At 40.8% G+C, this 25,501-nt stretch overlaps 3 protein-coding genes across 4 annotated transcripts in view; all 3 read right to left on the reverse strand.

Annotated features, from left to right (window-relative positions):
- Positions 1-2,322: 2,322 nt before the first annotated feature.
- Positions 2,323-4,315, reverse strand: gjd2b (gap junction protein delta 2b). Its single transcript, XM_015969803.3, has 2 exons — positions 4,101-4,315; positions 2,323-3,380 (listed from the first exon to the last, which is right to left on the reverse strand). Exons 1-2 carry the CDS (start codon positions 4,169-4,171, stop codon positions 2,537-2,539), a joined length of 915 nt encoding a protein of 304 aa, XP_015825289.1. The 5' UTR covers positions 4,172-4,315; the 3' UTR covers positions 2,323-2,536.
- A 1,249-nt stretch (positions 4,316-5,564) lies between these two features.
- Positions 5,565-8,481, reverse strand: LOC107392170 (actin alpha cardiac muscle 1). Its single transcript, XM_015969802.3, has 7 exons — positions 8,356-8,481; positions 8,012-8,150; positions 7,498-7,822; positions 7,254-7,415; positions 6,605-6,796; positions 5,876-6,057; positions 5,565-5,794 (listed from the first exon to the last, which is right to left on the reverse strand). Exons 2-7 carry the CDS (start codon positions 8,138-8,140, stop codon positions 5,651-5,653), a joined length of 1,134 nt encoding a protein of 377 aa, XP_015825288.1. The 5' UTR covers positions 8,141-8,150; positions 8,356-8,481; the 3' UTR covers positions 5,565-5,650.
- A 12,303-nt stretch (positions 8,482-20,784) lies between these two features.
- The window catches only part of aqr (aquarius intron-binding spliceosomal factor), a 65,490-nt gene continuing 60,773 nt past the window's right edge, over positions 20,785-25,501 (reverse strand). The window contains exons 34-36 of one of the 2 annotated variants that reach the window (XM_015969805.3): positions 23,238-23,412; positions 21,685-21,789; positions 20,785-21,216 (exon numbers count right to left, since the gene is read on the reverse strand). In XM_015969805.3, coding sequence (XP_015825291.3) covers positions 20,947-21,216; positions 21,685-21,789; positions 23,238-23,412 — 550 coding nt within the window. In that variant the 3' untranslated portion in view covers positions 20,785-20,946. Of the gene's footprint in view, positions 21,220-21,684; positions 21,790-23,237; positions 23,413-25,501 lie in introns of both variants that reach the window. The other variant, XM_015969804.3, reaches the window with a different exon arrangement.

The raw sequence follows: 25,501 nt of genomic DNA on the forward strand, positions 1-25,501 counted from the left end.
TTCTTTGTCTCGTTGCATTCAAACGCAAATACATTTAAATGTTTAAAAATCATATTTTTTACTTGAAACAACGTGATCTTTGTTTTTCTGAGTGAAAAATGCTGATGGAGCAGTTTTAAGAATAAAAAAATAATAGAAATGCCTGAGCGTGTGCAGCAGGAAGGCTATAATGTTACAATATTGAGGCGAATAAAGCTCGCTCTCTCTCTCACACACACACACACACACACACACACACACACACACACACACACACACACACACACACACTTCGAACAACACAAATCGTGAGACACTGTTAAAAAAACAATCTTTTTAAAATGTATTGTAGATGTTCCATTAGCATAAACACAATAGGAGAAAATAAAACATTGTGTGTTGTTGTTACAGTGTGTGCTGACTGAGTGAATCTGCATCAACTTGTTCATTTTCATGAAAAATAATCATCTGGTTGAATCTTTTAAGAACATAAAACTGACTATTCTAAAACAAACCGTCTAATTCCCTGGGGATGTATTTTAAAACCGTTTTTCTAACCTTATATTTTCTAAAAGAAACTTCATTTGTGTTGCAGGACACTCAAAAATAACAAAATCAACAAAAACAAGACGTAGATGGAGAGATGTGTGTATGCTGCTGTGGAGTTTGCAGGATCAAAGTGAAATTTCTGTTTTTTCTAGATCACATCTAAATCTCAAATCCCAGCTGAGTTGGAGACAGGTCTGCAGGAACGGCATCTCTTTGATCTCTCTGCGCTCTGCAGAGTCATCCTTGCAGGTGAATCGAGAACAGCCCTCCCTAAAACAACCTAAAATGGCCAACCCCAATTTGTTTAATTAATTTTTTATAGTTCTTCAGTTCTTTTCTGTGTCTTTTTGTTAATTTCTTTGCATCTTGTGACTTTTCTCAGATCTACCCATCCATCCTCTTGGTGCAAGAGGAGCAAATAATGCTTCACTTATAGGAGAAAGAAGGTGAGGACTGCCATTCAGTGATCATAATCATCAGCTCTCTCTCTATCTCCTGCAGAATTTGAATACAATCACGCACTTAATTCCTCCTGAAGTGAACAAGAAGCTAAATACTTATTTCTGATTTGATGCATGCTGCACAGACTCAAAAATGAGCCCCAGCTGTGTTGCTTCATGAAAGCAGCATCAGGATTGCAACACAATGCAGAGAGGTGAGATTCTGCACAAGGTGTGTCCTGCAGTAGTGGGTGTGGCTAACATCTTCACTGCAGCAAGGGCTCACTTCCACTGGATATCTATATAGTAAGAAGAAGCTACAGCAGAGCACACAAAAGCACTGCATGTCACACGTTTCTGGTGTACATGAATCCCACTTTTATTTTCCACAGAAAAAAAGATCTTTTAGTTTCTTTTTCTGTACTCTGAGGGTTACATTTAAAACCATTCTATGAAAAACCGTAGCACCGGAGCAGGTCTTATTTGCCCATTCTTTGATTAAAAATATCAATTTGTGCTTTTTTTCAGTTTTGATCTCCTTTGATTGGGGAGACTCTTGTATGTTATATATATTTTTAATTCTAGCACTTCATTTCTTTTTCCAGTCATTTGCAAAATAAAACAAGTATATTTCTCCTTTGTTTCATTTAAAGAACAACAAATACATTTAGAGCAAATAAAAAAATGCCAGTATTAAGCATAATTCAAGCAGGGAATCAGCTCTCATGATTATTATTATTATATATATATTTATATATATATATCTATGTTCATTTGTATACATATATTTATAATTTGTATTTCTTTATATACAAGTATGGCACTTGATTACAGAAACAAAGCAAGAAAACACTCACAAATAAAAGCAGTGGGCGCTTTGGTGTGTCATAAATTAAGGAAGTCACAGACGTTAGCATTTTGCAGCAAATTCACCAGATATTGTTTTGCAAAGTTAAGCTATTAAGCAGTGGAATGGTTACATTAAGGTCAGTGGTGCAACACAGGCAACAAAAATAACCCAAAAAGCAAGTCAAGCTGTATTTACTCTGAACAATGGTAAGGATTTATATCTGGTATATAAATCTGGATGGGTTTTTTTTTTCAGGTTAAATTGTGCCATTTATGAAGTTTGGTTCCAGAAACAAATAAAAATGGGTAGAAAAGAAACATATTTAAAAGCAAAGTCAGCACATTTGGATCAGGCTCTCAGATGTTCACTTCTTAGTGCAATTCTGTTCTCTTCTTCATTTTTGCATTTATTCTCTTCAAGTTTAGCAGAACAAGCCCACAAAGAGTAAATCTGTGAACGACGTGGTCTCCATGAAGCATCTGACAGAGTAGAAACGTTTTAAGAAAAAAGTTGCATCAGTGCACTAATAAATAAGTAGCAAACGTGGACCCCACGTTTGACATGAAGTTTATAAAAGATCAAGAACTTATAAAGGAAATAAATATAATAATAATAATAATAATAACAATAATAATAATCTGCCCACTCTTTAAATCATGACACAAATTAGGCGTGCGGAGCTGTCCATCTCGTCCCATTCTGGGTGGTGAGTTCGTTTTTACACGTAAGCAGAGTCACTGGACTGAGTGCGTCCGAAGTTGGGCACACTCATCCTGGGCAAGTCCTTGTTTCTGATCTCATAGATGGACTTCCGCCGAGCCTGCACCCCCCGCACGGCCGTCTTGATTTTCCTCCAGCCCAGATGATTGAGTTCCGCCAGGTTCAGCACCACGCAAAAGCCGCTCACCGCGAACATGAAGACCAGGAACACTGTCTTCTCCGTGGGTCTGGACACGTAGCACTCGACGTCTTTGATGCACGGGTAGCGGTCACATTCATACACGGACGGCACGTTGAATCCGTACAGGAAGTACTGACCCACTAAAAAGCCTATCTCCAGCGCGTTTCTGAACACCACCTGGATGATGTAAAACCTGGAGATGCCTTCCTGCCGCCTCATTTTGGACTTTGTAGTTCTCATGGCCGAATTAGGGATCTCCTTCACCTCCAAGCAGTCCGGCTCGGCTTCTTTGGTGGAGTTCTCGGTGTTCTGCAGAACTCCGTTCACTATGGTGTTCTTTATCTTTTTGCTCTCGTCTCGCTTCAGAGAATCTTGATCCTTGTCCAGCGTCAGGTACACCGTGGAGTACCGCCGCTCCTTCTGCTTGGCCGACTGGTGCACCGAGTATGTGATGAAACAAAGGCTGGGGGTGCACACCATGATGATCTGAAAAACCCAATATCTAATGTGTGAAATGGGGAATGCCTTGTCGTAGCACGCCTGGTTGCAGCCGGGTTGTAAGGTGTTGCAAACAAACATGGTCTGCTCGTCATCATAGACAGTCTCTCCAACTATTGCTACGATTAGAATCCGGAAGATGACCACCACTGTTAGTAGGATCCTAAAAAGCAAGCAAACAAACAAATAGATGTAAAATAAAAAAGAAATAAAAAAAGGTTTAGTGTGGTTCAAGCTGTGCGCTGTCTCGGTGGCCGAAGCGCCAATTTGGAGGAGCTGTCCAGTGCTGAAAGTGGACGCTCTTAGAGGAAAATTGTGTGTGTGTGTGTGTGTGTGTGTGTGTGTGTGTGTGTGTGTGTGTGTGTGTGTGTGTGTGTGTGTGTGTGTGTGTGTGTGTGTGTGTGTGTGTGTGTGTGTGTGTGATTTAATGATTATGACACGTCAGCAATCGGCGTTGCTTTGGTGTTACCTGTGTGAACATGTTAATGAAATGAGGTACCGATTCTCGCTCGATCTCCTTCCGCCACCGCCGAGTGCACAACCCGCACTCCAACTCACCAGTACACATCAATGTGAATAAATGGATGAACATGAAGCATGAATTGATTTTTAGCTGGTTTGACTTTGCAGCACCATCCCAGGTTCCTAAAAAAAACAGCTGTCTGAGGATCTGAGCTGTCTCGTTAAGGAGGAGGACAAAAAGGATATATCTTGGGGGGAAATGAAGACAAGAAGGATCCACAACACAAGACACGAAGCACTGGACTGGACTGGACATCACGCTACAGACGATCCTGGAGCCACAACACAGAAACGGGGGGGACCATGCTAAAGACGATCCTGGAGGCTGCTGGGTTTCTTCTTGGTTTTTCTATGATCTTACCTTCCTATCATAGTAGAGTGCTGCTGGACAGCAGCCTCCAGGAGCCTCTCTAGTATAGTCCATTCCCCCATTTCTGAGCATCCGGAGGAGACGAAGGTTCAACGGCACTCAGGTCAAGTCCCTCCAAAAAAAAAAAGAAAATAAATCGCCTTATTTCCCGGACGGATTCACTCTGGTGGTCTTAGACTCCAGCGCGTCCGAAATTGGCTAAAACCCGCATCCGTTATGGGATGCTTCTACCGTCCCCGTTCCCCTGTCTCTCTCTCTCGCGATCTGGTTGGTTCTGTGCTGAGAGCGCAGCTCCAGTGAGCGTCCTGCTGCGTGTGCCGTGCGCTCCCCCCAACGTAGCCACCCTGTTCCTTGTCATGAGACTCTGAGGGCTGATTACTGTAAGCCCTCCTATTTTCGATCTTCAGATCAGGTTGATTGGCTGCGCCGCGCGTCTAGATGGAGGCAGGTTGGATTTAATGTCTTGCCGGCGTTAATCCGCCTTTAAGTAGTATCCCCCACCCCTCCCGTGCGTCACATACGCGCAGACAGGTCGGTGGAGGCACCGCCGGGAGTGCCATAGCTGGTGATTTCCAGTATTTTAATTCTGGATATGTGCAATTGGGGGGTTGCTCTGTTTTGTGCAGAGTGTCACATAGTTGTTGCGCACATGTGTGTTCAGGTTGAACCTTAAACCGCATGTTAACGCAATACTTGTCCCGTGGACAGGTTGGCGCTGTGTGCACAGAAACACTGTGACTTGTGTCAATTTTACGCACGTTTTTGTGATGCATGCATACATTAAAAAGACACATGCATTGCCCAGTGTGGTTTTATTTTATTTTATTGCTTCTCATCCGGAAGCCAGAGGTGGCTGAAGGCTAAATGGAGCCCATCTCCTGTTTCTGAGAGAGCGCGCAGCCTCCCGTGCCCAGAGGTCTGCCTCCCTGTGTCACAAGCTGTCGGCCCGGATGGCAGAGCTGTTGTTTCCGCCTTGGGCGAAGATGACGCTCTGGACGCAGTGACAGAGTGAAAATACCATCCCAGTTGCTAATCGCTTTATGAAGCTGCCTCTCTCCGCTGAAGTTTATAAATAGAAGAAAAATAAACGACCCCGCCCTGGATGTCACTCTGAGACTTATTGTGTTTTTTATATAGTTTTCTTAACAAAACCAGAGATTATTCAATAAAAAACATTGACCTCTAACCACTAAGTTGTAAAAATAATAATAATAATAATAATAATAATAATAATAATAATAACAATAATAGTAATAACAACAACAACAAATTTGTTGTTGTTAGCTTTCTTCACTAGTGATCACGTGACAGCGGTGGTGCCGCTATGTGAAACTTTGCGGGGTTAGTTTCTCATGAGGTGGCTGATCCTCTTTCTCTCTGTGTTTAATCTGCTCTAATTCAAATCTGCTATAACCTCTACTTGTCCGTCACGTGACAAGTGAAAGGGCAACAAAATCAAGGTTGAGTGTTTATTTATAACAATATTTTTTCTTATGTAAACAAAGACTTTTTGAGAAAACATGATTGGGTCGGATGGCAGTTTAGAAACACTTCCTGTGGACTATGGAGGGTCCGGCCTCGTCATACTCCTGTTTGCTGATCCACATCTGCTGGAAGGTGGACAAAGAGGCGAGAATGGAGCCGCCGATCCACACTGAGTATTTCCTCTCAGGAGGGGCGATGATCTGAAACACAGGTTGCATTTGCCAAAGTGTTAATCTGCCAATTGACACGCATCTTTAACACCCCACAGCCAGTCCAGTCACCTTAATCTTCATTGTGCTGGGCGCCAAAGCGGTGATCTCCTTCTGCATCCGGTCAGCAATGCCGGGGTACATGGTTGTGCCCCCTGAGAGGACGTTGTTGGCATACAAGTCTTTGCGAATGTCGATGTCACACTTCATGATGCTGTTGTAGGTAGTTTCATGGATGCCAGCAGATTCCATGCCTGTGCAAAAAAGTGGACGGCTGAGTGAGCTTTGCCCCCCCCCCCCCCCCCCCCCCCCCCCAGCAGCTAAAAAAGTCCCGCCGTCAGCTGTCATAACAGGTGCTGAAACGGACAGCTCCGCCAACAGCTGCGCACTCAGGGACCCAACCATCAACTCCGTGCATCTGGCTACTCCGGCGCATTTGTTTGTCATGAGGAGGCAAGACTGATGGATTACTGTCTCCTCCTGCTCTCATGTACTTGGAAATTATTTAATTAGTCAAAAATATTAATGAAAAACCAATTTGTGTTCAGAAAACCATTTTTCTTAAGTTGCAATAAGTCATATGCCATATGCCATATATTACTTTAACTAGTCGTATCACACATATTTATATTTTAAAAACTCTGGCATTAAACTCAGATCTGTGTCAAACATCTATCTAAATTTCAAACTAATTTCAAATATAATCCATAATTGGGGGGGGGGGGGGGGCATTCACCGAATTGTTACTTTTCTAGTTGTGTCAAAGTTAGTGGTTATCTGGTGTTATCTGGATTTACGCACCGATGAATGAGGGCTGGAAGAGAGTCTCCGGGCAGCGGAAGCGCTCATTTCCGATGGTGATAACCTGACCATCGGGTAACTCGTAGCTCTTCTCCAGAGAGGAAGAGGAAGCAGCGGTGGCCATCTCATTCTCAAAGTCCAACGCCACGTAGCAAAGTTTCTCCTTGATGTCACGGACAATTTCTCTCTCGGCTGAAGGAAATTGGACATGTTTCTCATTAAAATGGTCACTACAGTGGACAGGTACTCAAAATTGTTATTTATTTATTTTTGCTATTAAGCACAGCTGTTGAAGACTTTGTTGCATGTGAGCCCCTCCATTTGAGCTTCAGCAAGTCAAGCCAACATATTTCATGTTCAGAATGCACGCTGTCCACTAAGCTGGACATGTAATAAATTATTTGTAAATTAACAAAATGTTACAAAAATATTTGTTGAAATTTGTTTCATTCGCACCTAAAGATGAATGAAAAAAATTGTTTAAAAAATCATGGTTGAAGATTTCATAATTCATGCATCAAAGGGTTAAGTTTCATCTGAATTCTTGTGATTATTTTTATATTTGTTGGCAGAGAAAAAACAAACAGAAAACCTCATAAAAGTGTTCAAAAAGTGAATATTTTGGCTAAGTTTTGCTCTCCAAGCTCACCTGTTGTTACAAACGAATAGCCACGTTCTGTTAGAATTTTCATCAGGTAATCTGTGAGGTCACGACCGGCCAAATCCAGGCGCATGATGGCGTGAGGAAGCGCGTATCCTTCATAGATGGGCACGTTGTGGGTCACACCATCACCAGAGTCAAGAACGATTCCTTTAAACCAATGATTAATATTTATAAACACCTCTCATGTCCTGAAAAGGAACACAGCTCACACCAGTGGATGCTGTCCTACCTGTGGTGCGTCCAGACGCGTACAGGGACAGCACGGCCTGGATGGCCACATACATCGCGGGGACATTAAAAGTCTCAAACATGATCTGAGTCATCTTTTCTCTGTTGGCTTTTGGGTTGAGTGGGGCTTCTGTCAGGAGAGTGGGGTGCTCCTCTGGGGCCACGCGCAGCTCGTTGTAAAAGGAGTGGTGCCAAATCTTCTCCATGTCGTCCCAGTTGGTGATTATCCCATGTTCGATTGGGTACTTCAGGGTCAGGATGCCTCTTTTGCTCTGCGCTTCGTCTCCAACATAAGAGTCCTTCTGGCCCATGCCAACCATGACTCCCTACATAAGCAACAATCATCAGACCAAAGAACTCAATAAAATAACGTGGAGGAGTTTGGGTTCAGTGCGCAATTACGCATGGATAAACTGGCCCCCACTGTTGATGCATTGTGATGTAAACTTTTTAAATAATATGAATCTTTATATAGTTTAGTTTTATACTTATAAATGTATATATTATTGAGTTACCTGGTGACGTGGGCGACCAACAATAGAGGGAAACACGGCGCGTGGTGCGTCATCACCAGCGAACCCAGCCTTCACCAGACCCGAACCATTGTCACACACCAGGGCGGTGGTCTCTTCGTCGTCGCACATGATGTCAGATCTGAAAGAATAAATAAATTGTCCAGGCACGTGCACGATTATTCAATTAATTCTCTGGATAAAATGTTGTGGTTGGGCTGGGAATGATTCTCAAGTTAAAAACTATGCTGCATGAAAAAATTCTTAAAAGTTTCATCTGTAACAAAATCCTCCATCCATCCTCTTGATGAGTTCCTAATTACATGTACTCATATTCAGATACTCACTAGTGCTCCAGTGTGGATCTAGCCAGGGGGTCTGGAGATGGCACCTTGAGCTGCTTTATACTCCTGATGGTAGTCTGTGGGGGCCAAGCTGCAGACCCCTTCTCTATATTTGGTAACTCATTGCTCCATTGACAAAAGCCACTCCATGAATGGCATGACAAGAAAGGGGGAGTCCCCAGTGGACGTCTGTGTCTCCTGCCCATATATGGAGGACAGCAGAGAGGACAGGAAGGCAATGATGAGCTTCTCTTTGATCTCTGACCTACTGATGAGTCATTTTATTATTAATGAATAATTCCCTGTGTGTCTACAGCAGGTCTGATCTTGTTCTTTTACATGCTTATAAGTTCAATAATCTTTGTACTTTAACTAAAATCCCTGACACATGAAACTGCCCCAGCTAGTTTGTTTATTTACAGTTACGCTGTAAATCAGCGGCTCTTTTCTTCTTTTGCTGCTATTTTCATGTCTGCATGTTGGCATTTGAGCTGACGGAGCCAAACACAGAGACCATTTGCTCCTCCAGCTGCTGTCAGCAGCTGCTCGACTTGACCCCACATTTCACTTTTGTTTAAACAAAGATCCAAAGCTTTCCTGTAGACAAAACCCACTCCCTATGACTGCAGGGTATAGTTTTCCTCTCCTAACAGGTTTGAGTGACCATGAGGATTTCTCAGGCAATGCATAAAGCACAAGCAAGTTGATTTGTATTTGCCGAGTCGGTGGGTTTGATTTAGATCAAATCTAGAAGTTTCTTTAATTTTGCTACAAATGCATTTACCACTGGCCCATGAAGTCCCTCATAAGGGACTATGATTAGAGCAGTTTGTTTATGAGAGAAAAGAGAGTGTTTCACCAGATTTCTAATGCCACACAATACCAGAGACATAACAACCACAACAACCATAAACATGTAAATGTTTTTCATTCTAAATTAAAACAAAAGCACTTTCTGTAATAGTTCTCAACATCCTACTAAGCAGCCTGATCTCAGCATCTGTAAACACCAGTCACAGTCAGAAGCCCCATGTAGGCATCAGTGGCAGCTTCAAGGGATGGCTAAAGGTGACAATGACCCCCATTGCAAAATTCCTAGCCATCCTACTAGCCCTCCCAGGGAAGACATGTTCACACAGATCATACGTTAATTTCCTTTAACGAAAACATAAATGTAAAACACAATAAATAAATATATAACGAGTAAATAAATAATTCACAATAAAAACAATATGTATGCTGCTGCTGTTGCTCCCCATTTTCTAAACAAAGTAAAAATATCAACAGTTTTTGTGGCTATTTTTGTTAAGACAGTAACAGGTACAGTGATCCCTCATTTATCGCGGTAGATGCGTTCCAGACCTGGCCGCGATAGGTGAAAATCCGCGAAGTAGGGACACCATATTTACAGTATTTATTTAACAGGTACGTATTCAGTATTCAGACTTTTAAAACCCTCCCTTTACTTACTACTGTATTTTTACTTGTTTTTTTATAGTTTTATTACAAAAAGTGCATTTTATGATGAAATTGATGAAAAAAAAACAGGAATTTCTTGATATTTCGCATAGAAAAATACCGCAAATCGGTGAAAAATACCGCGAATCGGCAAATTTCCCTTGAATAAGGCTCCAAAGAAAAAATCCGAAGTCGTGAATCCGCGATAAACAAACCGCAAAGTAGCGAGGGATCACTGTAAATGAAACCGCTGTAAAATGCTAAACTAATAAATGTTGAAATAACTTAAATGTTTTTTATTTTCTTAAATGTTTTTGGTTCTCAAATGTAAGGTCAATGTGCTGGCTGCATATTGTTTCATAGAGAAAAAGAGGAAAAGAACAATGCAAAGCGCAGCTAAAGGCTGAACGGTCCCAGAGTTAACACAAGCACCAGTTTGGTGTGCCACCCTCAAATTGTCCCTGGCCCCATCTGGACCCCCATCAAACCTTTCTGGAGGCACCACTGGTGGGCATGCAGGTTAGTTATGATCATTTTGACCATGCAGTTTAATCCACTTTATCACTTCTATGTAAGTTTTCTTGGTGCGAACACCGATTCCCTTAAACAACCATTTTTCTGTTTTATCCACACTTTTAAATCTAAAGTTAATTTCAGTACATGTAAATTTGTAGCACTTTTATAAAAGTATGCACTTTTAAAACATTGTTATATCTGTGTATTTTGGCTCACTCTATTGGAAAAATAACCAAATTCCAAGTAGAAAAATGAAATTTAACAGGATAATGTTTGTCTAGTGTAAAAAAGGGTAATTTTCCCACATTTTCAGGGTTGAAATCCACATATAGTTATTTCTTATGGTGTATTCACCTTTCTAGATTATTAGCATTTACTTAGAACTGAAAATTCAAACAAAAGGACATATTTCAGAATTTCTCATTGATTGCAGAGTATTAAATCTCCCTGCAGATCATGTATCTGTCTCCTCAAACACCAAAAGGTTGTTTAATAACTGCAACACGAGGTCAGAGACAGGGCGGTGTATTCGTTTTTACATGAAAACTTCACAAAAATAAACAAAAGTAGTGATGATACTTGTTGTTTCATGCATCCAAACATGGAGAAAATAAGAACAGCTCTTGTTGTGACACGTGCCATATTATTCCTTCTTTATTGCTGCATGGAAGAAAGGAAAAATACACAGGAAATGGCATTGCCAGTTTACTTGAAGCAGACAGGGAGTAAGCTCTAGACTGCATAACAACGCCGTGGACAGTCCAACCACAAGGAGGACGAGACAAAAGGGCACAGCGAGCCATGAATCATATGCTGCTGTCACCCGACCCCGAGCCATAACCCTTCACTATGTGAGTCTTTGTTTGGGTCTTATGTAATGAATTGTGGGCAGAGGTCTGCTTTAAGCATCCTTTTGTCCCAGAATTCTGACATTCCTAACTGTTTTTGACCACGTATGGAAGACAAACGCTGTAGAGATCAAGAGGGAAACATGAATTATTCATTTCTACCTGGAGTTGTCCTCAAACTCAAGACAAAATGGTTTTAAAATGACCTTTTGCTGCTTTAGAATTGTTTTTCTTTAAATTTGCAAATTGCACCATAAACAAGAGCAATGCATCAAGTGATTTCAGATATATTTAAACAGCTTGACCCAGTGTTTTAATTAAAGGGTGTGAGTTTATTTTCAATTTCTGGAAACGGGAAGTGGAGCAATAACGAGGAGGAAGTTTATTTGTTGAGTCATCTACAAATGTTGGTAAACTATAATTTTTATGGCATTCCTTGTTATTTGCATTGTATGTTCAAGTCAGCATTAGAATAGTTATTTTTATGCGTTTTGCTCTCACTTAACCCAATTGTAAAACATCAGTAACCCCCAGTGGTATGGAAGAGGCGTGGGGAGGAAGTTCACAAAAAAATAATTCAGGATGTACAAAAATCTGCTTCTAGACCAGCTGAAAGAGAGAAACAGAAAAAAGGAGACACACAAAAATACAACATAACTAATATTTCACTGTATTAAACAACATGAGGATATGTATCAGTAACAATATTTGCTGAAAAGCACACAGTAATAATTTATTGATGTGCATTTGGTGCCAACCACAGCCCAAGGTGATGTGTCAAAAACACCCGAGTCCATACCTGTGAAAACACCACGTTCTTTTGGCACTCACGCATTTGTGTATGTAAGGTTTCTTCTCTTGGCGTGTCCATCAGTGAGTGTGAGGGGTCACAGACCCCCCCCGACCTGTGGAAGACATTAGATGTAATCCGTGAGTGTTGAAGATAATATTCACCCTCTCTGGAGATCAGTTTTATTACTCATCAGCAGAGATGAGACAATGGCAATAAAATGGTCAAAAACAGAAAGAATATTGATAGTTATTGAGGGAATTTCATGTCCTGAGCAGAGTTCAAACCTTTAATAGGACGCAGCGGGGGGAGTTATTTGGTTTTCTGCTTTGGTCAGTAATTAGTAAATGTATTTGAGTTAAAAGATTCATTAAAACTCACTCAATCCCAACAGTCTGGAAGGATTTTATTATTTGTAAGGTGTTTCTGTGTTATTTGTTAGGGGTTCATTTAAAGGTCACAGCAGCTGGAAGACAGGAAAAGACGCAAAGCAGGTTTCCTCTTCCTGGCTGGTATAGTACCTCATGCTGTCACCGTGGCAGCAGTAATTCTGCATGAATTTGTTGGTAGAGCATCACTAAAACTTAGACAGGATGCTGCATTTTTCCAAAATGCTAAATATTTTTTTTACTTATGCAAACGTGTTACATAAAACTCATTAAAAGCAACTATTGAGCCAGTTTTGAAGAAAATCTGTCAAAACTTACATTTAAAATCCATTTTGACAATTATTATAGTTATTTAGTTAAGTTGATCAGACACATTTATTTTAGCCTTTTTAGAACAATTGATAAGACGAGGATTTGATGTCCTCATGAGTATCCAGCAGAACCTGAATTGTGTCTATACGTTTTACTATTTACTGAACCTTATTTGAAACACGTAATAATAGAAGTTTTGCTTTTAAATTATAAGTTTAAGATTAGATTTTATAACCAGAGACTTCATTTTCAAATTAATGTGTTAAGGCAGTTATTTCAGATTTGTTATGATTTGATTTTTAGTCATTATTTTTCAAACAAATGTAGTTTTCTGCAAACCAGGTTAATCTGTTAAAATCTGATTGAATCTGTTTCCTATCTTCACATTTTTCTACCATCTTTTTACTTTTTAAAGCTGCAACAAAGAGATTTGGAAAAGATGACCCAAGGTCATTTTTTCCCTTTATGATCAGACATCAAGGTAATGGCTCATTGGGCAGTTGGGGCGAGTAAGACACAAGGAAAGCATCTCACATAGTGAATTTTTCGGTTGGTGCTGTGTGTGTGTATATATATATATATATATATATATATATATATATATATATATATATATATATATATATATATATCTTTTTTAAGGGTTACTGATCTTTTCCAAACCCTAAAAGAGATGAAACACATCAAAAGAAAGTGTGAACTTTAAAAAAAAAACATGCAATGTTTAAAAAACATCGTCATCAGGAACCTCAAAGTAGCACAAATACCTGTAAATATGAACCATCATCTCTCAGCATTGTGCAAAATTGAAAAGGTTATTTTAACGTTAGTGAGCAGAGTTTAAAGCTTACAAAGTTCTAAAATGCAGAAGTAAAAAGATCTTCAAAGCTCACTTATTTTTTCAGAATTTTTCTCTAAAGATTTGAGTCTCTTTATTCACTTTGAGGCTGTGACTTGCTGTCGAACAGCGAAACAGAAGTTAGAAGATCCTGGCTGAAGCTTTAGGGTTAATGTTCCAGCTTTTAAACTTTTCAATACAAGCTATTAAGGTGAAACTGAAAAGTTCTGACAAAAATGATCTTAAAGATCAGTCCTGGATGGTCGCCAAGAAGTTTTTGAGAAAATTTTGAAACTTCTTAGAGAGCATTTGGAGCGCTGACATTAAACGGGTGTGTGTTTGTGGTCGTGCCTTTAGAGCGTATCTAATTTGATTTGGGATTGGAGGATCGAATTAATCGTTAGCTCTTTGGTTCAACCCTTTCAACTTAAAATAAAAGCAACGAGCTTATTTCTTTTAACCCTAAGGTCAAATGTTAATAAAACAAGCAGATTATTGGAACAATCCTCGTTGAGCTAGCTAGCTGTTACATTTGATATCTCCATTAAAAAGTACAATTAAATCAGTTAATGGAAAAAGTTAATTAACAAAAAATGTTTTTATTGTGTATTACGCTTCAAACTGAGCTTGCCTTGTTTGCCTGAGTTTCCTTTGAAATGTGATGCCTCAAAACACCAAGATCTATAAAACCCTCTGCAGGGATATTTTAGAGAAAAATAAACTTTGAAAGTATTTGCATTCTAAGAAAAATAAATTCAACAAATGTTTGAGAAAGTAAAGGACATTTTTCAAGAAGTCATTTTTCCACATGACTACACATGTCCAGACAGGTTTGGGGCTTTAATTGTGAAATTTAATTAGCAAAACTGGACTTCAACATAAAATTCACAATTTTGCTAAGTTGCCCAAAACTAGATCACAAACGTGACAGATCCAGGTGGGAAGCCGGGACATTCCTCTCTCCAGTTATGCTCTCCAGTTCCTTCCAAGGCATCCCTAGACCAGAGATGATGACATCATCCCTCCAGGAAGTTTTGAGTCTGCTCCAGGCTCCTCTCCTAGTGAAACGTGCCTGGGATGCATCCTAATCTGCCTCCACCACCTCTGCTAAATCCTTTTGATACAGAGTAGAAGCGGCTCTCCGAGCATCCAGCTGATTGCATCCAGGATCCTATTCCCTTGTGATCATGTGGGTGAGGGTAGGATTACTGTACCTGCATGTTCATTTGAGTTCAGGGCCTTGTTTTATTTTAATTTTATTTCTTTTAGCCAAAATTTGAAATTTTTAGTTCAAATTGTTTGAATTTTTCTTTCAGGAATATTATCGGCATGGCTAATTAGTAATTGGAATCTCTGTTTCTAAAACTCTGAAAGCATCAAACCTGAAACCAACGACTGGACTCATACAGATTCGTTTAAATGATCTAAGACGTCAGAAAACTTTTCCTCCCTTTCCTCACACCAGGCATCACTTAACCCCCACTCCCCTGCAGAACTTCCTTATCCTATATTATCTTAAAGAATGCCACATTGTCAAAGCTGCTAGTGGAAGTAAGACATGAAAGAGAATAAAAGCTTAAAGGAAAATGCAGAAACAAGCCGCTGCGCTCAACCAATTTATTTAGGGAGAGTAAAACATGCATTCATTCACTGAGATCAAATGTTTAGATTAGAGCAGATTTACCGACATACCAACATTCCTGCAGCCAAAAAGGTGAATAAAACATCAGCAGGACATTAGAAGTACTTATAAATTACTCCTGGAGGCTTAGTCATTCATACATTTTGACCAAAACTTGTTAAGTTTTACATTTTGAAGCTGAAATTTTCTTTTATTTGCTGTCGTCAAACATTGTCAACCAAACCCAAAATAGCTCAGGATTCCAGCCTTAGAAACCCCCTCAAATTCTTACTCAAATAATCTCACAGAGCTACAAATCTGTCCGTGTTGTAGCTTATTCAAATTAAACTTATGAATATTTCATCATCCATTCACGTTGCTTTTTCATCCCTGTTTTCAAACTCTCGCCGCTGAGTGATGAACGGTGACAGAACCTCGCTCGTTCTTAGAATCAGAAAAGCATTTCTTTAAAAAGTGAGGTGGCTAATTCCCAAACATGTTCTGCAATATTTATGGGAGCGCCTTATGAGACCTACTTAGATTGCTTTAATATCTGCCCAAACGTGCTTCCAAATATCCAGAGGAACGAAGGCGGTTGCCAAAGAAATAGCCCTGGATTTAAATCTACTTTGTCTGTTTTTTCTCCCAGAAGCCCCGGCAGAGGGCCGACATGCCAGGCTGACAGTACGGTACTGGGAGACAGAGCAAGACAAGCTGGTGATTTTTTTATTCACGTCTGAGACTGGTTATGGAAAAAAATCAGATCTTGTCCTGCTGCAGGGAGAACAATGGGCGAGTACAGGCCCCCTCTTTCAATTAACCACATACAGATCTGTCCTCACACACACACACACACACACACACACACACACACACACACACACACACACACACACACACACACACACACACAGTGATACTGGTGCAACAATTAACACAAAGTCATAGGAATAACTTTTGTTTACTTTTAAAATTGAAACAAAACACCACCCCTGTACTCCACTACTTTCAAACAAAACATTATTTGACTAGATCTAAATTCATTGCTGTCCATAATACATCTTAGTCTAAATCATCCAGAGCATGAATAAATGCCACTCATCCTCTTAACATGAACTTCCTTCAGTTGAAAGTCTGCATCGATGCAGACTTGGCCCAAGTGCAGATCAAGGGTGCAAAAGGGGCGTGGTCACCTTCCGGACCTGAGGCCCAATCTCAATACTCACACTTGAACCCTCGCACCCTTCATTTGCACGTTCCCGACCAGGGGTGCTAGTGCGTAAGGTGTTCCGATTCTCAAGTGCAGAAGTTGACCATGCTCCCATTGCACCCTTAATCTGCACTTCACCCAAGTCCGCAGCGATGCAGACCTCAAAGGCTCAAGTTCCATTTCTGAAAATATTTATTTTCTAATAAAATTAGTTTATTTTAGGGTGATTATTTGATACTCTGAATGTTTTAAACCAGGGGTGTCAAACTCATTTTAGCTCAGGGGCCACATTGAGGGAAATCTAGTCCCAAGTGGGCTGGAACGGTAAATTAAAAAAAAAAAACTTCAAATTGTTTTCTTTGTTTTAATACAATCAATATAAAACAAGGCTGGAGCCTGAGGACAGTGTAGTACAAGTGCAACACCTGAAGTGTACTTGAAAATTTGAAAAAAAAAATTAAAAAATCAACAAATAAAAAAAAACTTTCCTTGATTTTTCAAAGAGCTTACAGATCACATGGTTATATCAGTTTCATGCAGCACTTAAAGTATATTTGACTCATTTTACTTTACATCTTTTAGCTTTCACCAGCACATCAACATCAGAAGTCACATCCTGAGTGGCGGCCAACTTCAGGATGTGACTCAAGTTCTTGTGTGGGCCTTGAGCACAGCTTTGTTTTATTTATACTCATTACAGAGGAAACTTGCTCACAAAGATAAGTTTATTTTCACTCTACATTGTAAAGTATGAAAATAAAGTTTACACAACCATCTTGCGGACCGGACTTAACCCGCTTGCGGGCCGGATCCGGCCCGTGGGCCGCATATTTGACCACCCCTGTTTTAGACAAAGCAGCAATGAAGTAAAATGTACTTTAAATAATTGCTTTATCGTTTGTTTAAAAGTTGTTAATAAAGGTTTTTGAAAAAAGTTTCACAGTGACCAGCATCACGGCATGCGTTGCAATCGATGACGCAGTGCTCCCTGTTTCAATTCTGCAATTATTTGCACACTTGTGCACTACGACTCGAACCCTACAGTGCACTTTTTCCAAGTGCACTTTGCTGAAGACCGCAGGACGCAGTGCGAGTATTGAGATTGGGCCTGAGAATCGGGACGCCTTATACACTCGCACCCCTGGCCAGGAATGCGCAATTGAAGGGCGCAAGGGTGGAAGTGCAAGAATTGGGATTATTTTGAATATTAAGGGACCAGGAAGCACAATAGGTGAGAGGGGATAAGGAAGAGACAGGGGAGACACGGGACATAACAATTATAGGGAAAGGGGCTTTGAAACGTGATGCTTGGGCTCAAGGAATAAAATATTTTGGGTTGAATAATAAAATAGCAAACCCTCAAAAATATAGATGCTTTAGGAATTTTAAAACACTAATTTAGTAGATTCACCAAATGAAATGATGACGATGCAGATCAGCATACCTGCTCTTGACCTTGGACTTGACTTGACCTACAGTCACATCCTGTTTTGCTGTTCTTCAGTGTAATCTATAAGGGAATAACCCAAAAAGCTGGTAAACAAAATTAAAATGGAAAACCCTTAATTCATGCAAATTTACTATTCTGTTTGTTTACACCTCATTTTTCCACAACAAGGATTTTCTGCAAACATGAAGTCAGTCAGCGAACACAGAGGACAAGTTCAAAGCCGTTTTAATCGCATTATACGTTTCAGTGCAGTCATTTACAAGTCTAAACATTTCTATTGTTCCTTTTCCATTTTCTCTCTTATCATATGCACTCAGTCACCAATAAGTGAACAGCAAACACATAACAACAGAGCATAAATGCAAAGCTTGTAGGAAACCAAAAACAAATCTGAAGTTCCTGTTAATTAAGTGTTAACAAGAGTGGAATCCATTATTTTACATATTTTGGTTGCAAGAAAGCAGTGCATCTTCAACTGAAGCACGTGTGATCAGTTCTCCTCATTGTGAAGCCCAGTCTCCATAAGAAGGCAACAGTAATGACCTTTGACCTCTGTGATATCTGCTCTGGGGCCTCAGCACAAGGACTTGCTGTGCCTCATGTTGTTGGCACAGGTTCGGCCCACGTTGGCCCCCTCCAGGAGCAAATCCGAGAGTCGGTCTAGGCCGAGGCATGTGGTGAGGGGGCTAATGAGGCCATAGAGGGCCCCCAAGGTGATGCTGAGGGGCCAGCCGATGCACAGCAGCACCAGCAGCCATATGATGCACCAGAAACACGAACCACAACTGGCCATCCTATGCTGCAAAACAAATAAATAAAATAAAACAAGATTAGAATCTGTGATGATTAACCCAAAATGGAGTTTGGTGTGATTTGCAAAGTCTGTTTTTTTCCCCTTGATTCGATAAACAATGCCAGAGCGCTTTAGATTGCTCGTGATGGCATCTCCTGGCAGCAGCAAAGCTTCTGTCATGATGGAAGATTATCAGATTGAGATGTAAACTGTTGATGATATCGGAAGTCCCTGTCAGGATTAAGCAGTCGCCTTTGTAAAGCCCGACATCTTCAAGCAATAACCACCAGCTCCGTCTGCCCACTGAGGTCAAATGACCGCTGAATGACACCGAGTGGAAGGCACATTAGTCACCCGCTAATGGCAAGCAGATCAGCTAAGATCACGCAGAACTTCTGTAATAAGCACGACTGTCGACGCAGATGAGCAGCAGAAGGGCGTTAGCTTGCCACGTCTAAAATGAAAAACCTCCACGCTCCTGTCTAATGTTTAAAAGATTCTCAAGATGCAATTAAGCTTTAAACATTTTCTGCGATAAGATCCACCAGAAATACTCCACCCCAAGGCCGAGCCTCAGAGAGAAGAGAGTAGAAGCGAAGGTTTTACGAGTGTGAAAGAACTGTGCACCGTCAGACTGATTCACTAAGCTTATTAAATCTTTAAGACACAATGGTCAGATCCTCCCCTGCAGCCACTGCAGCCTTAACTCTGTGTAATATGTAATTTCCTGTTGTGACACCACTGTCACGTAGGGTTGGGCAATAAATTACACGTTCCACACGAGCGTGTCTCATGGTGGATCCCGTGCTCCTGGTAAACGCCCACACATTAAGAACAAATAACCAAAACAAACAAAAGCAAATAAATCCCAATAATGTTTAGAAGACAGAATGAGGACATAATCACCCTTTCTTTTTTTACTAAACCATCTCACGCAGTAAAATGTCCTGCAAGCTGTTGCTGAGATTTCATTCATTTTGAGATCAAAATAAGTTAATATCTGCAAAAAGTTAGCAAAGCAAAGCAAATAGCAATTAACCTTTGGAATACCTGTCTGGTGATTATAAAAGACATGTTCACCTTCAGCAGAGAAAAGCTTCTGGCTCCCACTAAAGTCTCCCAGATCCTGATCCCAGACTTCCAGAGGAGAAGTGAGCAGTGGCCACTTCCTACCAGTTAGTTAGGTCTAATTTACTCCAACAAGGTGCCACAGCAGCTGAATTGTTTCGAGGCCAGCAGGAAGACATAAACAGTCCCAGTGGAGCGGGAGGAGGTTGCACAATGCAGGCATTCATGTGACTCAAGTTCCTAGCGTCATGAGATTCTTTGGCCATTTGGTGAGGTTAATGTCCGGGATCATTTGAGTTTAGACTAATCCTCGATGCATTTGCAGACATTTTCATTGGAGCTGTCTGAATTATGCACGACTTCCTTGCTAAGTTATGCAAGATCTGTCATTGTGATTCATGCAGCAGCCAACAGATAATCTCTTATCCGACACGTCGTTCTAATCCTTTCCTCAGCTAGCAGGAAGCATAACCTACTGCTCCTGTGAACTTTTACCCAGAATGCCCTGCACCTAGACAATACGAGGGGATTTCATAAACCTACACTTGACATGGCATCAGTGCACGGTTCACCATCAGCAGCCCAGACACCAGCAGCTGTGCGGGCGACCTGCTCCGTCAACCAGCCCGAGGTGTGATGCAACAACTAACCTCTGGTGCACCATAATGAATTTATCTCCAGTCTGTCTCTGCCTGCAGGCTGGGGGACTGTTAACCGCTTCATGTTAATTAAATTAGGTTTAAATTACCAAGACCTATTTTTTTTAACCTTTTGATGTTAACACAAATATTAAGTCTCGCATTAATGTCTTCACCATACGCAGAAATCTCATTCCTTACTACCCAACGCTCTGCAGAGCTGCAAATATGTGAATGGTTGAGGATTTGTTGTTGCTGGTTGAGTGAGTGCATTTCCACAGGGCAGCTTGAAATTCCCCAGCATACACACAGGCTCATGTGTGAAGGACCTGACCTATAAATGCAGCTTAGTTGAGCTTGTATAGGTTGAACCAATCAGATTTGAAGCTGATAAATGAATGAATCATGACAGAGATTGAAATAAAGCCTTTTTGTTGGTGTGTGTGTGTGCGTGTGTGTGTATGTGTGTGTGAGAGAGAGAGAAATGATTGGATATACAAAAAGTTTTCCATGTTATTTAATAAAGAACTGGATGTTATAAAAAATACAAAAATCATCATCATGACGATTTTATTTAGTAGAAAACAGATGCAGAAATAATTAAATCAAACTACTTTTTTATCCAGAGGGGAATCCCTCATCAGCAGTCCAATTAAATGCGTTCTACTGCTCTTCTGCGCCGCCCTCCTCCTCGCTGTCGCTGTCTCTGCCCGGATGCTGCGGCATCTTCGTGTGGTCGACTTCATCCTGCTCTCCTTTGCTCTCGTTTGTGTCCTCTGGGTTCGGCACGGAGCTCGCCTCTCCTTCGGGGGTTCCCTGCTCCATGGGCGTTTCTTTCTGGGATTTCTCTGAGCTTTCTGGTGTTTTCTCAGCTGCAGCATTTGAAGACTCTGGAGTTTGTTGGGGAGGCGTTGCCAGTTTCTGCTGCTGCTGCTGCTGTTGAGAAGTTACACAAAAAAAGGATTAAAACATGTTTCTGCATAAAAAATTTCAAACATTAAAGGAAAATGTTCACAAAGTCTCTAGTAGGTGTTTTGATCAAACTTCACAATATTTAGCGTCTAAGTCTGAGGTGATATTTAGCTGCATTAGTTGAAGGAAACAAAAACAAAGTATTTTTTTTCCATGAATTTTAGGTATAAATATGATCATGTTTTGTTGTGTTATAATAAAATCAAATATTTGCTCCTTAGGAACATTTTTTTTTTTATTCCTTCAGTTATTTAAAAAAAATGTATCTAGACACAAAACAGATAGATATGTAATTAGTAAATTTACTCATCTCAAACCAATTTAGCTTTTATTAGATAATTATCCACAATTAAAGGTACATTTGTTCATTGATTTATCAATTTTTAAATGAAGAAAGCCTTAAATATGCTGTTTTATCTGCTGTTTTACCTGTTTGTACTTCTGGGAGGTCTGGATCATGTGCATGTACATGTTGTACACAAGGTTAGCCATCTCCGGCATGTTATTCACAATCCGGTCAGGCTGCTCATCTCTCTGAAGAGAAAAGTAAAAAAATAAATAAAATAAAGGAACAATTAGAGAATCCAGAATAAGACAAAAAGGAAAATAATATCATTCACATTAGAGTTGATTAATTCAGGCACCATCTGGGGCAGCACTGATTTAGGGCTAAATGTTGGGAGGAGATTAAAACTTCCTTTCCTGCTGCCTTGTTATTCGTAAGCTAATATTTCCCTCCAGCTTTTGCTACTTGCACACTGATCAAATGCAGTTTAGGCTGCAGAGTCAGTAATTTGATGGCATCAGTATGCAGACAGAGTCCTGCAGCCTAAACTGAAGAGAGGAACATTCAGCTAAGCTGCTGATGGTAAATCCAGGCGAGGTGCTCGCAGACGCCCTGTGGGCTTCGTGTCAAAGTCAATGAGACTGAAAGCTTTACTACTATACAACTTAACAGCAGTAAAAACTATCAGTCAAACCTTCTGATTCATTTCCAAACGTGATGCATTTAGTTTTACAAATTAACCCAAACTGTTTCTATTCAGACAAAACCGTCGAGATAACAAGCCCACGAGAGTTCCTGTTGTGTCGTCAGACAAAATCTTACTTTTCTTCTGCATCTGTGTGTTCGCAGGTGACGTATACTGACTCTAGGTGGATGTGATAAGCAGGGGGACACATGTGTGTGCCCAATAGAGCTGTCCCTCATGGGGATGACCACTTGAGAGTCAGAGGATGTGTCAGAGGCTGCGGGGTATTATAGACACAATACAGTGACCAGACACAAGTCGTGCCACGCTGGTCTGGATGGACTTGGGAAAAAGGTTTTGTCTCTACCATAGCCAGGTTTGTGTTACCTGAAAATACCAAACAAGTCAAGGTCTGTGTGTGTATTTGTCTTCAACACTGGGAAGAATAATAAAGAAAGTCCAATGTAGGTGAGGAAGTAAAGAAGAGGGATCCGAGGAAAAGTTGATGCGTTTCTGTTGCGTGTGACCTTTAGGGCATAAACGACATTGCACAGGTGTCCCTAAATAGGGCGCTTCTGGTCCTACGACACAAACGTGTGATCAGGAACCAACGTCAATGTTAATAATAATCAGGCTCCACCCACTGCAGCTGCTTTAACTCACATACACAAAGAACATCTTCCCTGCTCATTTGGATCAGAACGCCACAACATACGTTGCCATTTTGCTGTTAGAGCTTTTCTCGTTTATGCGAAACGGTTTCTGATCAAAACTAAATTTATACCAAGTTATAACGGTAGACATAACTTTGAGACTGCTTCTTTTTCTCATCACACTGACACACAATTCAAATACGAGAGGACCTTGAATTGAAATTACGAACAAAATTTGGGTACTATGCTAGTGTGTGTGTGTGTGTGTGTGTGTGTGTGTGTGTGTGTGTGTGTGTGTGTGTGTGTGTGTGTGTGTGTGTGTGTGTGTGTGTGTGTGTGTGTGTGTGTGTTGACGCACATGCTGCTCCTGGTTGTAGTACTCGTGTGGTCGAATGTGGAGCTGCAGCGGTCTGGCAGTGAGCTGGTTGAAGACTGGAGTCAGCTCAAAACAGTTCTGGAACAGAGACACTCGGGCAAAGATGTAGAGACCCAACCTGGCCCTTGACATGGCCACCACCAGACGCCGCACATCCCTGTGGAGAACGATAAATGTTGAAGTTGTTTTTTTTTCTACTTTCCTTTGGTACAAAGGGGGGGAAAAGATTCAAAGACCTGAGTGGGAAGGAGGGAAAGCTGTGGAAGAAAAACCTGTGTAGGGGCAACAAAACAAAAGCTGGCGCCACGGTGAAAGGATAAACACGAACAAGCAAAGATGAGTTCGGTGTAGGAGGGAGGTTTAGAGGAGGATAAGCAGGACTAGTTGAGTGGGACAAATATGGAAGAAGACAAAGATAAGCAACGATTAAAAAAGGGGGAAGTGGGACAAAGAGGAAGGGGCAGATTTAGGTTACTTTTATTTGCTCTCTAAGGTAATTAAGAGATTAGGAGGGACAGGAGAGTAATTTCTATAAGAACAGGAAGAATCCTGTTGCGGTTGTTTACTCTGCTAAAGAAGAACGCAGCATAAAACCAAAAGATGTCTTTTAAAAAGCTATAAATGTGAGCACGAGCCAAAATTTAAGCTCAGTGATAAGCTATGTTCGCTGTAGATAGACGCCAACTGTATAAAATCTAAAATTCACAAACCAATCTTTGTTCTTTCAACTAGCAGTAGCTGCAAATATCAAATAACGACACCAAATCATAGAATTTTCAAACATATACAAATCAACTCTAATTTGTGAAATGCAGCCAAAGGCGTGAGAAATACAGTCTATGTGAACAACTCAAGAGATTAGGAGGACTAATCCTAGCAACACACATGTTTCATGAATATGCAATCAAAAATGGCCTCTAAGGAGTCGGAGTAGGGTAAGCTAACATGAGCTGCAGCTTTTTGTGAAGATTAATGAGCAAATGTGTACTTTCAAGACAAAAAGTGGAATTAGAAGGAAACCCGTTTCTACTGAAAAACAAAACAAGAGTCAAACCAATGAGAACGGAGCTGTGGAGGACATTGACCAATCAGGAAGCAGGAATCGTTGGTGGTCATGGCACCACCAAGGGATGCCCATGTGATGGGGCAAAGCAGACAGATACCATTAGTGTGTGTGTGTGTGTGTGTGTGTGTGTGTGTGAGTGCAGGTCTAGCTCTGTGCTTCTCTGCCAAAGTGTGTGATCTCGTATTGGAACGTGTCAGCGTGCATCAGCAGGAATGCTTCAGCTGTCAAAACAGGGGTTAGCTTTATCATATGGTCAGCTGTGTCCCCTGTGGTTGCCGTGGCAACACATTGCCACAAGGAGAGATGCAGGACCAGGGTAGGCAGGAGAAGGGTTTGAGAGGTTAAGTCAGCAGCAGACCACGGGGACTCCAGTCAGGAAAAGAAACAGTAGACAGCACAATTTCCCATGAGCCATCAGCAGACCATTCAGATTTATCCGTGTTATGAGCAAATGAAATCAGAAATAGAAAAAGCTACGTATATGAGAATCCCTGTTCAGAGGTTTGAGGTAACCTACACACAAAATGCCAGAAAGCAGAAAAATGGAGTTGTGCTAGAGCCTTATGCAATGCCTCTAGGGACGTTACTTGAGTCAGTGTTAGTTGGGGATTAAGTTAGATGATGCAATCATTTGTTTTAGAGGCCCGTCAAAGAAAAATGCACTAAGAAAACCAAAGTAACAGCATTTGTGTTGCAATGTGTGCAATAAAGACTATTTGTTTTAGAAAGAAACTAAAACATGTACAAACATTTCAGTTAGATACTTTTATGATTTCACCAATAAAACCAGGGTGATAATGCTTTAACAGTAAATGTTGCAGACGTGTTTTGATGTCACATACGAGTTGTATGGAAAAAGGGAAAATCCACGATCATTCACGGACACACGAATGCACAACTGACAGAGTAAGTCCAGGAGAAGGTTTGAACCAATATTACAGACCAGAAGGCATTCGGTTGGTCACAACAGTCAATGTTTGAAAAACTAGTTTGACAAAAGGATCCTTCTATGACTTCAGAACCAGACCGTGACTTCTGTGTAAACTCCTAGAAGGCACACATCAGGATGGGAGTCCTCTAGTGTGTTAGCTTCATCTAGCATGAGTAAAGGTGAGCTAACTGTAGCTGCCTGAGCTGCGGCGTGATGCAACAGTTATGTAAGAAGAACCAATGACAACCA

Source organism: Nothobranchius furzeri, chromosome 18 (assembly GCF_043380555.1).
Source record: "Nothobranchius furzeri strain GRZ-AD chromosome 18, NfurGRZ-RIMD1, whole genome shotgun sequence".
NCBI lineage: Eukaryota > Metazoa > Chordata > Actinopteri > Cyprinodontiformes > Nothobranchiidae > Nothobranchius > Nothobranchius furzeri.

Excerpts from the sequence above, each read along its gene's own strand:
- LOC107392170 (XM_015969802.3), bottom strand. The coding sequence starts at position 8,140 with ATGTGCGACGACGAAGAGACCACCGCCCTGGTGTGTGACAATGGTTCG. Across the intron at positions 7,823-8,011 it reads TTGGTCGCCCACGTCACCAG|GGAGTCATGGTTGGCATGGG; the intron begins GTAACTCAATAA and ends TTGCTTATGTAG. Across the intron at positions 6,058-6,604 it reads CTTCCAGCCCTCATTCATCG|GCATGGAATCTGCTGGCATC; the intron begins GTGCGTAAATCC and ends TTTTTTGCACAG.
- gjd2b (XM_015969803.3), bottom strand. The coding sequence starts at position 4,171 with ATGGGGGAATGGACTATACTAGAGAGGCTCCTGGAGGCTGCTGTCCAG. Across the intron at positions 3,381-4,100 it reads CACTCTACTATGATAGGAAG|GATCCTACTAACAGTGGTGG; the intron begins GTAAGATCATAG and ends CTTGCTTTTTAG.